Below are 12,363 nucleotides of genomic sequence, written 5' to 3' on the forward strand. Positions count from 1 at the left end.
CATAAAGAGCAGACATCAATTTAAATTTTTTTTTAAAATTCAGACATCAACTTTTGAACTAAATAATTGAAACTTAATTTGTCATAAATCAGTTTAAATTGATATTTAAATTGTTGTTGCCTTTTTTCTGTTTAAATTTAGCTTTAAAATTACCAATGGTAAATAACATAAGTTTATTTTTAAAAGACTATTATGGGAGGGTGCTGGGGTTGTGGCTCAGTGGTAGAGTGCTCGCCTAGCATATGTGAGGCACTGGGTTCGATCCTCAGCATAAAAAGTAAAATAAAGGTATTATGTTCACCTACAATTAAAAATATATATTAAAACAAGCCCTGGGTTCAATCCTAAGCAACACACACACACACACACACACACACACACACACGACTATCAGAATACCGCATTTTTTCCTTTAATTTGTTTTGTTTTGTTGAGATTGGGGTCTTGCTATGTTACAGGCTCCAGGGCATCTCTTGTCTCAGCCTCCTGAATAGTTAGGATGACAGCTGCAAGCCACCATGTCCTGTCAAATAGCCTATTTGGCAGAGAAGCCACTACAAGGGAAGGAGGAATGTGTGAGGTTGTTTCATTAGGCTAAGTCACATGAGATTGCTGATATGAGACTCTTTTTTGACCTACAATTTGACAATTTCATATGATTTATCCTATTATATATGCACATAACTTTATATACATACTCTAAATCTTCTATATAACTAACTTTTGAATGGAAAGGGAACTTTGGTTCCCCAATGTTAGATTAGAAATAATTTTCTTTTAAACAGATAGAATTAGCCATGTAGAATCCTATCCCATAGAATAATCTGCATGGTTCTTTTCTTCCTTCTTTCTGATATCTATGAAGAAATAGGAAATCTTAGAGAAGAGTGGCATGATTTTCTTAAATAGACTTTAGTCTCGAGCAGTTTTAAAATATAAATACACACACACATATATATTATATATATATATATATATATATATACGTATATATATATATATATATATACGTATATATATATATATATATATATATATATATATATATATACGAGATCCCTCTTAAGTTGCTGAGGGTCTTACTAAATTGCTGAGGTTGGCCTCAAACTTGTGATCTTTCTGCCTCAACTTTCCAAGTTGCTAGCATCACAGGTGTGTCACCACATTTAGCTACTTATATGTTTTTATTTTAAAAGTAGTGAAATGTTCAGGATTTTAATTTGGTTTTCAAGAAGATAATTCTGGATTGTGAGACAGCATTTCCTGGCATTTTCTAATTATAGAACTACTTCTTAAGTGGCAATAAATAATTCTTAGAGTACTAAATCTGCAGATCAGTACAATTACAGAAAATTTTCACTCATTGAAAATTCCAAAAGCATTTGCAGACAGTTGCCTTATATGACTATAAAACATCTCTACTGCCAAGTCCCACACCTTACAGGACAACTGCTTATAGATAATAGTGCTGAAATCATCTCTAGTATTTGTGAGGTATCATAAGATTTACTAAGATTGTATTTCTAGGTAATGTTTTATTTCCTGGCAGAAAAATTTAGGAACTGACCCCAAGATGTTAATTAAAGCTGGTTTCCAGACAAATAGGGTCATGTCTTTCCCTAAAGGGGGAATTGGACTAGGATGAGACTGTCATTCAGCTGAGGTCACCAATGGCTTTGTCAGGATCCTTGGATGCCACAGTCTCAGCTTTGCCTGCCCACAGTCATGGCCTCAGATACCTTCCAAAATATGGGTGCATCCCAAATCCAAGGAGTGTTATCACTTACCATTCTGTATCCAGTCAGTGCCCTTTATACTGAGCTCATTTTGATCCATGTATTTTGACAAAAGCCCTAAACAAAGGATAAAGTCAGTGAGTTATTATCATTAAAACATCCGGGCAGCTGGCAGAATTGGCCTTTTGATAATTAAATAAATTCTAAAAACCGGACTTCCAAGTGTATGATATTTATATATACGTAACATAGCTCCTTTCTCCTAGAAATATTTTCAAGGCCATCTTAAAAAATGGGGATGCACAACAACACAATTTAGCAAAATACAGGATGACTATAGAAATGAAAGAATTTTCTTTGTACCTACAAACAAGACTGCTGCTCTTCTGATGGGAAGTTTTGTATTCTTGGAGTACATCAGAGTTTGGGCTAAGATGTTAATTTTCCCCCTGCATTTTATTCCCTAAGTTAGGGGGAAAAATAAGAGTACAAAGCAGTGAAGTAGCAGTACTATTTTGATCAGTATCACCAGAGTTTGCAGGGTAAGGGACTATATCAGATACAGAGGCAGAGTACAAGAGTGCTTGATATAACTAGTGAACACTATCAGTGATTACAAAGGTATGCCACGGTAACAAGCCCCTATACAAAGCTAAATCCTCTGAAAATCTCTTGCCCATCCCAACTCATGCTGTGTATCATGCTGTGATGCCTTTAAAGCCATCCTAGCTTCCCTGGATTCTGTTTTCTAAGCTTCTCCTTCACCTTTTCCCTGACCGCTTACCTGCCTGATCTTATGCTGCTCTGAGCATTTTGCAGATGCTCCTTTCTTGGCACAAGTCATTTTCCACTTTGAGTTTCTATTAATTTCTGCAGGTTTCATCTCCCTTACTAGCTTGCAGACTCCCAACTGGGTTTTAAACCTTGGCTTTTCCATGGCTTGTTGCACACTGGATGTGTTTTGCTTATCGGGGGAATGGATATACCTTTCAGTGGATCTCTGACAAGGACAGGCACCTGAGAGACAGGCTGAGGACAGGAATTTGTTCTCATAGAGCTTATGATTTAACATGAACAATTTGTAGTCAAATACTATCATTAGTGCATCAAGCTATAGGTTTGACTGCAGGTCAGAGAGAATCTCCAGTGGAAAGCCTGCACAAGGGTTCTTGGGGGTTCCTACCCTGCCGGCCTGAGCAGAGGAGACCACTCCTGGTCCTAAACAGGTTAGACCTATGGAAGATTTCTAGGAATAGTCAGTCCCAGGGACTTTGTAGTAGAATCCAGGTAGTTTATAATCAGTTTCTAGAAAACCAAGAATGGGCCTCCAGAACTTTGCTGGTTCTAGCCTGCTCCTGTGATGAACTCTGTTGAATCTGTGAGGGAGAAGGTGCCATCTGGGCCCAGTGCCATAGCCAATGGCATGCTGCCATCATGCCCACAGCTACACTGCATGGCAACCGTTGGTTGGGGGGGTCCCCTAAACATGCTTTCATGGGGAATAAGATGACCTACCATATCCAGGGAAGGGTGAGAGACAGCTGTAAGGGGAATATATAACTCCACTTCAATTCAGCCCATGTGGAGTTTTCTGAACAAAACTATCAGCCTGACCTTATAACCCCAGACCCAGGTTAGTGGGCTTCTAAGAGTTCACCAGTCTAATTTGTGAAGAAGGTTGGTAAGAGGAAGTGAATTTGACTCAGTTGGGAGAAAACTATAGAAAAATAGATCTACAGTTTAAAACATTTCAGAGATTCATGTGGTGGCATGAAAAGTGGTGAGCCATGTTTCCTGAATGCCACATTCTACCATTAAAAACCATGTCAGGAAAACTAGGTATGTTGACATGTTGAAGAGGTGACAAAGCCATTATTTCTCACATACGAAGAATCTGCAGATTTTTCTGGCTTCAGTAGGTCTGATGTACAAGGGGTCTCTGCAGTACACTTCCTGGGGCAACTTCCACTTCAGGAAATGAGCACAGATGGTTAAGACTCGCTGGCTCTCCTGTGAAAAAGATGATCATAGATCAGAATTTCCAAACTTTTTTTTTTAAGCTGAGGTAATCTTTCTTTGATAAAACAGACACCAAAGTTCAATGAGAAAAGCTGATAAACTCAGGATTTCCCTGTGTGGAGTGAGAGGAGGGGTGCCAAGGAACCAAAATGCTGTTCTCCTCCTCCAACTTCCCCAGAGTCCCTGAGAGGATCCATAAAACCTCAGAGTTGAGGGGAAGATGCAGAAATCACTGGTTTCGGGCATGCTACCCAGACTTGAAATTCCACAGGGATTCTCAATTACCATGCTCTATAGAGACAGAAACCCCAACCCTACTGACTACACCTAAGTCATTTTTCTGTTACTCTACATGGGGAAGTGTAACTCTTGACTTTGTGCCAGCTTGGGGCATCTCTGATTTGGAAGAAACTAAAGTACTGATTTAGCTAGTGGGCCTCTTCGCTAGTTCATTGCTCTCCAAATGCTGCCCAGGGACCATACAACATCTCTGATGAGTCTCCAAGCAAGTATTTTATCCCAGGCCCACTAGATATTTGGGCATAAAAATTCCTATGGGGATAGATGGGAATAAAAAATTAGTTCAGTGGACCCAGATGGCACCTTTTTATCTTCACAAATGCAACAGAGCTCATCTTAATAGTTCAAGGTAGTTTAATTGCTTTGTTTAGTGCTTTGTAAAAATCTAGTAAACCAAAGATATCCAGATACCCTCCTCTAGGTTATGCCTTTAAGAAATTCTCACACATGTGTATAAGGAAAGATATTCAAGAATGCTCATTGTGGTGCTGTAATAATGAAAATCTGAAAAATTTCATGTCTAAATGGCATGGAATAGAAGAAGGGGATAAGTTGTAGGTTACTCATCTGATGGAAATTCATACAGCTGTGAAAATAAATTATCTAGAGTTTTACAACATGGGTAAATCTCATAAATACAATGTTAAACAAAATGCTGAAAGATATAGAGAATGATACAACATATACAGTTTTAAAACATGAACAATATTAACACAGGAATGATAACAAATTTAAGATCACACTTTTGAGGGAATTCAGTTAGGGAAAGATATATAATTTATTCCTGTTTTATTTTTAGCATGGAGGTTGCTGTATGGGTGCTTATTATGATCTCTGTGCCAGTGACTCATAACCTGATTTATGTTAGACATCTTCCCCTCTGCTTAGACTGAGGAGCTTTGGAGAATGGCTAGAAGTTATCCAATGTCTGAAGGGAAATAAGCCCACTAAACCTAACTGCCAAGGGCTGGCAGGGCAGGGTGTGGTATTGATAAGAGCTGTAAACTTCCCAGGCCATACTCCCTGTCACCTGGTTGGCAAGTTCTGCTTCACTGCTTTTTGGGGTTTGAAGCGTTTCATATTTTGATTATACAACTGTAAACCTTTCCCCATACCAAGGTGCTAGGGCCCACAATCTCACATCTGTTTTTGAACCTGCAACCTTGACTTCCATTTCTGTAAAGGGGAGCCTACAGAGGAGACAGCCCCAGGATTCTTCCAGAATACTTGTGGTCTAGATACAACTCCCTGGGATGCTGCAACTGGTGGTCATAGTTAGCACCATAGACTGGACAGGCTTCTGATGTTGTGACAGAACTAAAGAGAATAACATTTCAACTTCCCACCCACCACCCAATTAAGAGGATGGCTTACATGGAAAACCACAATTTTTATGGCAAATACTCTCAGGAGATTTAGGGGAAATATTGGCTTCTCCAGATTGGCAAGTCTACTCTCACTGACCTAACCCCAACCAAGTTATTTGTCTTAATAATGAAGCAGTTCTTGAAGTGAAAAAAAGAAAGATGACAGAATATTATCATTGTCATTAAAAAAAAAAAGAGTCTATTGATTTGGGCATTATGTTTAGGGCTTGTTGCTAGGCTGAAAACTGGTGTGAGGCTACAGTGAGGGCTAACATATCATTCTTACCCACAGAGGGCCACAATTTACTACATAAAAAATAGGAGTAAAAGTTTCACACAATTCACTTAGGCAAAATAATTGAATGTAGCACTGTATCAGAGAAAATGGAGAACAAAGATGCTACTGCAAAGTCCCTGGCTCTCAAAAGACATGAATCCTTTTTTGCAGAGTTGGCTGTGAATTTAGAGTTCCTTGGGACTCAAGGAAGTTGACAGCAGGTATTACCTCAGCTATTGCATCATTTTCATCCTGAGAATACAGAAGAAGTGGGACCAAGCTGTCCAGGACCTGGTTCTCCACACCCTTCTTATCTGTGTGCTTTACAGACTTTATGGCGGCTCCGAAGAGGGTCATGGAGAAACAATGAACATCAGGTCTCACCTATGAAGGAAACAGCCAGAAGGATGCAACTCGATGAACATGTTCATGCTCAGCTTATAAAAACTGCAGGTGGGTTGAAATGCCAGTCTTAACAGGGGCTGTTTAGCCGCAGTGCAGCTGGAGGCAATACATATGGAGCAAGCCAGAACTGCTGTTTGCAGTCTGTCTTGTCCTCTCACTCCACAAGTGGGAAGGAGGCACAGTCCTACCTGCTTTTGTCAAAGCTTATGTCTGATACTGGTATTAACCATTCACACAAGCTATTTTACTTATATTCAAAATCCCAGCCATGGCATATTTTACTGTCCCAATGATGCTGGTCAATGTGCTCCATATATTTCATTTTGGAAAATTGTTGGCATTTGAGACAAGGACACGACTACAGTCCATCATCTTGACTAAGTCCTGTTATTCCTTGAAAGCAAAGACAATGTTAAACTCTTTCTCCATCCCACAAAGCAAGATAATACCTTGGCAAGCTTTTATGTCTCAATTTTTTTTAATCTGAAAAATTAACATTAACACCACCCTACCACATCATGGGTTACCTGGAAGGGTCTTGAAAGATTTGAAAAGTGCTCTGAAAGTAAAAAGTTCTATATAAAATAGAACATACTTATTACTATCCCAATTTCTACTCTCTGTTATGGCAATTACCCTCCCGCCTAGGGAAAGTCCCTCCTCTCTTATTATCTTACATCACCAAATAAGGAAAACAGTGTCCTCATCATGGCAGCCAGCGTAGTAAAATCCATTGTCCTGACGAGCTTCAGGAGAATCTGAATGGCTAACAAAACAATCTTTTCATCGGTTTCATATAAGCTGTCTAAAATGCATGGCAACAGGCTCTTGATGTCTTCCCTCTGTGTGTCCAAAGGGAGAACATCACCACCTCTCCTGGTGGCATGCCATCTGGTACCAAAGGGAGAGGGCTCTCAACTTCACTCAGTATTCATGTAAAGGGAGCATGATGGCGCGTCTCAGTACTAGCAGGCCTGAGATGCATAAGAGGTGGTGGAGCGGTAGTGAGCTGCCTCACAGGACAGAAGTAGGACTAGGTGAGGGAGGTCCAGAGTCATGGCCCTGGCCTGTTGAGAGCTCTCCCAACACTGAGAGAAAGTGGAATGTTAGCTCAGGGCACGGTGCAGAAGGTCTCCAAACAGTCTGAAAGATTCCTTGGCAGGAATTCAGCAGAATTTATTGAGGATCTTCCCATTCTTAATTTAGAGTCTACTTTTTTGAAATTCTTAAAAGGAAGCAGTCTCAATTTTAAAACATATATATTTAAAAAATAAGTAGAATAAAAAAATAAATACTAATGCATCTAATCAACCAAAATAAGCATTATTAACCACTGACATTTTTGCTTTAGATATATACATATGCTTTTAAATAAAAGAATAGAACTCGGGAGACAAAATTAAAGCCTCCTGAGTTAGTCAACTCTTCCGAGCGAGGCCTAGTTTTCTAGTGAGGCCTATGGAAAATGAGATCTCTTCCAACAGGAATGTCAGTGATCTGTCTTAGATGACAGGCATCTTGGCAGTAGATCAAAGGCCTATCCCAAGTTATTTCACTGCGCAACATGGTACAAGGCATAAGGGCCATGTGAATATTGTCTATGGTGTGATAATAATGAGTATAACTCCACACAAACTGCAGGTTTCACATATTATCAATATATGTGACTTGGCCTTTAAGATATTTAGCTGCTTTTCTAATAGTAAGTACTAGACTATTTCCTAGGTATAAAATTCAAATGTAAAAAAGGTTGTGCTAGGGGAAGGATCTTCTCCACCTGCTCCTGTCCCAAGGCTTCCCAAGTTTCTTCTTAAGTTGTTTTCAGTTCTTTGGGTATCTCTTTGGGGGTATTCTATTTATGACTTAATAATCAGCGATCTGGGGTCTTCCTACCATCTCCTGGTGTCTGATGAGATTGCACAGTCCCCTCAAGGCAAGAATTCTAAAGGCCTCATTTTCATGATTCAGCCAGTCCTTCAAGCGGGCTGTAGAATATTTACTAGGCAGTCTCCTGGCCACAGGACTCTGGAGAAGCTGAAAGAACCCCAAAATCAGCCAAATAAATGACCTTGAAGCCTTTTTTATAAAATAAGCTACCTTCCCACCAACTCCAAAATATATGTTTTACTTTGAAATCTCTACGATACAGCACACACACTATAGGGTGATGCTTATGTTGCAGATATATAAGGTTTACCCAATAATTAAAGTGCAGGGACCCATTTCAATAGGCTTGAATCTGAAAAATTTGGGTGTAGCCTAGGAAGGCAGGCATTGCTGCTTTATAGCTTCCTGAACTCAGCACCAGGGAATGAGACTTACCTCCACAAAAAAGCCTGCAGATGTGAGTTTATGCTTATCATTCCCTCGGTTTAGAAAAGGCACTAACAGGTACATGACTTTATGTGCGAGGAGTTGGTTTCTTTCCAGCAATGCACTGCAAAACACAACACCAACAGGATGACCCTCCGACATGCTCCCACACCAAGGGCATTTTCTCAGAGCGGGGCCCCCTGGACTTGTTGCCCAGCTAAGGTATACAGGAGGCTATGGCAGGACCAGGATTTCTGAAAAATATGCCTGACAGTCTAGACATTGCCTAGACTTATGAGCAGGTTGTCCAGCCTTAGTTACTGTGGAAACTAAAGGGAATACAACAACTAAAGCAATGCTGACTTAGAGCAGGAGGGTGTGTGCGCACCCCAAGGGAGCCGTACTTGGCAAGCAGTGATATTCCCTGAAGATGGCGATCTTTTTCTTCCAGAAGAGTCCATCCTTTATTCTTTTCCATGATGTGGAATTCCTGCCAGCACAATGTTCTGAGGAGGAGAGACTTTGTAGCCTGAATGGCAAAGCTAAGTCAAACAAAAACAGTGACTAGAACAGGTCCTGCCAATCTGTAAGCACACAGTCACTCTGTTCTCACTGGGGAGGGCCATGCCTGCAGAGTTGCTGGACCCTACTTCTCCCTCTGCTAGATTGCCCAAAGACTCAATTCTCTAACAACTTGAAAGGGCTTCAAACAAATTCTCTGGAGTAGAGGAAGAGGCCCAGGGGAAGGGAGGATGGGAGAAAGAGGGGAGATACTAAGGAATGAAGTTGACCAAATCATGTTATCTGCATGTATAAATGTGTTATAACAAACCCCACTATTATGTATAATTATAATGTACCAATAAAAATAGAAGAAAAACTAGATAAACCAAAAGACAATTCTTGCATAAAGAAATCTAACTAGGGCTGGGGATATAGCTCAATTGGTAGAGTGCTTGCTTCACATGCACAAGGCCCTGGGTTCAATCCCTAGCACCACAAAAGAAAACGAAAAAGAAATCTAAGTAGATTTTGTTTCCCCAGGAGTTTGGAAGGAAATCTATGATAAAACAAATGATCTGGGGTGCTAAAAAAATCTTTATTGATGGGCTGGGGTTGTGGCTCAACGGTAGAGTGCTTGCCTAGCATGTGCAAGGCCCTGGATTCGATCCTCAGCACCACATAAAAATAAATAAAAATAAAGGTATTGTGTCCAACTACAAATAAAAATTAAATATTTAAAAAAATCTTTATTGAGATAAAATTTATACCCCATAACATTTATCCTCACTGCTTAAACAAAACAAAACACAACAAAAACTACTCATTGAACTGGTATCCTGGACTGGGCATCAGAGAATCTCAAAGCTGGAAGGGTCCTCAGAGAGACCACTTTGCCCGACACCACATACAGACAAGGAAGCTGAGGCAGAGAACAGTGGAGTTGCTCTGGGTTAAATGGATGAATGAGAACAAGAACTTGGATCAACTGACTAAGTGATCTTACAGATTTCACATTATGGCACATTCTCTGAAAGAAATTCATGTCCCACAGCAACACTAAGAAATCTCTACTGAGACCCTAAAGGGGAACTAAAACTATCTCTCTATGCAATAAAGCAGAAACAAGGAGTTGTTTCACTGGGTCAGTACAGGTTTGGAGGTAAGTTCAAGCTGTTTTGTTTGTCTCTGTTTCTACTCGATTTATCAGCAAAAGGCTACAATTTTTAAGGGCATGTGGACTCACATAACCAAAAGTACCCTGGTTCCAGGAAAACTAAGGACAACCAATGAACGCCCAGAACAGCTCCTGGGCACTTCATCCCTGTCTCATGATGGCTGCTGTTTGCTCCCTCACAGTTGGGACCACATCTTGGCTATCCTCATGTCCACCACAGCACCCAGTGCTTGATAATGAAATTATAATGGACTGTACCACAAAGGTGTGACCTCTGTCGACACTTCCTGTTCTGAGTACAGGCCACTTGGGATGTTGACATCAGACATGGTGAGGCCGATGCTGTGGTGGATCTGGATGAGCAGTGTCATGAGAAGCTGAGGAAAGAGTCGGAGCATAGCTGCTCGAAGCCTGTTTCCCATGAACACCTCATAAAGGGCACACGTTGCCTGTGGTAAAAAAGGCACAGAGCAGAGCTGAGCACCTGCAAGCCCCACTCCTCGTTTTTGCTTTGTTTCTGTTTGTTCAAGAGTCCCGAATTTCTGAGTTTCTAAGACCCTACGACTGTCCAATATTGAATTTTCGTGACATCCCTCTTTCTACAGAATATGGTTTCTGGACCTACCATCCTCCTGGTAGCGGTATCAGTGTACGGACATGGCAGTGAGGAAAGGGGTCATTCAAAGTAGCCAGGGAGTAAAGAGACTTGAAATCCAGAAGTATGAAGGAAACAATTCCCATATTTGATTACATACAGATGAAAAACCAGGGCAAAATTTATCATAAGGCTAGATGACAAATAGCCCAAGAAAGTATTGATTTCAATGTGTTATTAATATATAAAATGCTCTTTCCAGTAAGAAAAACTACACAGGCTTGTTACTCAATGTCCAGGCCACGGAGCATCACCTGGGAGCTGATTAGACATGGAGACTCTCAGGCCCCACCCAAGACCCTCTGTATCTATTTTTCATAAAATCCCTGGTGACTGTGGTTTGTGTCATATTAATTCTGAGAAGCACTGGTGTCTAGGACATGAACAGACAAGTCACAAATGAAGTAAAAACAGCCATTTAAAAACATACATTTAACCTGCCAAAAACAAAATTATTAAAACATGTTCCTTTCTCACCTAACAGTGAGAAAACAACGACAAGACTGGCAATGCTCAGTGTGGTGCGAGGTGAAACAGGCATCCTCATGCCACCTGGAGGAAGGACAGTGCTCGGGAGGACCAGCTAGGAATACAGGTAGCAGCTCCATGCCCACCTTTGACCTAGAATTCCCCTCTACTGGCCTTCATCTTAAGAAAATATTGAGGGCTGGGGATTTGGCTCAAGCGGTAGTGTGCTCGCCTGGCATGCCTGTGGCCCGGGTTCGAACCTCAGCACCACATACAAACAAGGATGTTGTGTCCGCCGAAAACTAAAAAATAAATATTAAAAGTTCTCTCTCTCTCTCTCTTAAAAAAATATTGAATATATATGACATTACTTATGTGCACACAATTAAGTTTTCTGTAGCATTGTTTTAATGGCAAAAGTGTGAAAATTATCAAAATGTTCACTAATAATTTGATAATTAAGAATGATTTTGAGCTAGGCTTGTGCCTACAGTCCCAGCACTCAAGAGGTTGGAGCAGGAAGATCAGGGCTTTCCAGGCAACATAATGAGACCACATCTCAAAAAAAATTTTTTTTTTTCACAAAAAACAACAATGAGAAGATTCTATACCTTTTAAAATCTATCTTACAAAAAGTTATTTAAAAACAAATAGCTATCCAGGAGATTCAAGATGGCGAATTAGAGGAAGGCTGCATTTCCTATTGCTCCATGGCTTGGGACACAAGCGGCAGGAGTACAGTTGCTCAGCAAGGTTGGTGAAAGAGAGATGTCACTAAAATTCAATATTGGACAGTCATAGTGTCTTAGAGACTCAGAAATTCGGGTGTCTTGAACAAAGAACCAGAAAGAGTACATTGGAGCCAAGTTGGCTGTGGCAGCAGCAGCAGTAGCAGTAGTACACTGGTTCCCCACGGAGGGGAGGGATAACAGACAGAAACACAAAGCACAGACCTGGTATGGAAAAAGAAAAGCAGCTTGAACTTAGCTGATCCAGAGGTTGCACAGTGAACTGGTGTTTGACAGGTAATCTGTATTTCTCAACTGGCAAGCAGAGAGCTGAAGCAGAAGTCATCCCGAGGAGGCCACACTTCAGCTTGCTGCTGTGGGAGCCCAGGAGATTACAGCAAGTATTGTCATACTGCC

At 40.7% G+C, this 12,363-nt stretch overlaps 1 protein-coding gene across 1 annotated transcript in view; it reads right to left on the reverse strand.

The window, feature by feature from the left end:
- The window catches only part of Mroh8 (maestro heat like repeat family member 8), a 58,541-nt gene that overhangs the window by 5,602 nt on the left and 40,576 nt on the right, over positions 1-12,363 (reverse strand). The window contains exons 14-22 of the mRNA XM_027945082.2: positions 10,354-10,544; positions 8,822-8,959; positions 8,427-8,541; positions 7,998-8,138; positions 6,782-6,946; positions 5,928-6,083; positions 3,624-3,746; positions 2,100-2,199; positions 1,788-1,853 (exon numbers count right to left, since the gene is read on the reverse strand). Coding sequence (XP_027800883.2) covers positions 1,788-1,853; positions 2,100-2,199; positions 3,624-3,746; positions 5,928-6,083; positions 6,782-6,946; positions 7,998-8,138; positions 8,427-8,541; positions 8,822-8,959; positions 10,354-10,544 — 1,195 coding nt within the window. The remainder of the gene's footprint in view (positions 1-1,787; positions 1,854-2,099; positions 2,200-3,623; positions 3,747-5,927; positions 6,084-6,781; positions 6,947-7,997; positions 8,139-8,426; positions 8,542-8,821; positions 8,960-10,353; positions 10,545-12,363) is intronic.

The sequence above is a fragment of the Marmota flaviventris genome, chromosome 2, assembly GCF_047511675.1.
Source record: "Marmota flaviventris isolate mMarFla1 chromosome 2, mMarFla1.hap1, whole genome shotgun sequence".
In the NCBI taxonomy this organism is placed as follows: domain Eukaryota; kingdom Metazoa; phylum Chordata; class Mammalia; order Rodentia; family Sciuridae; genus Marmota; species Marmota flaviventris.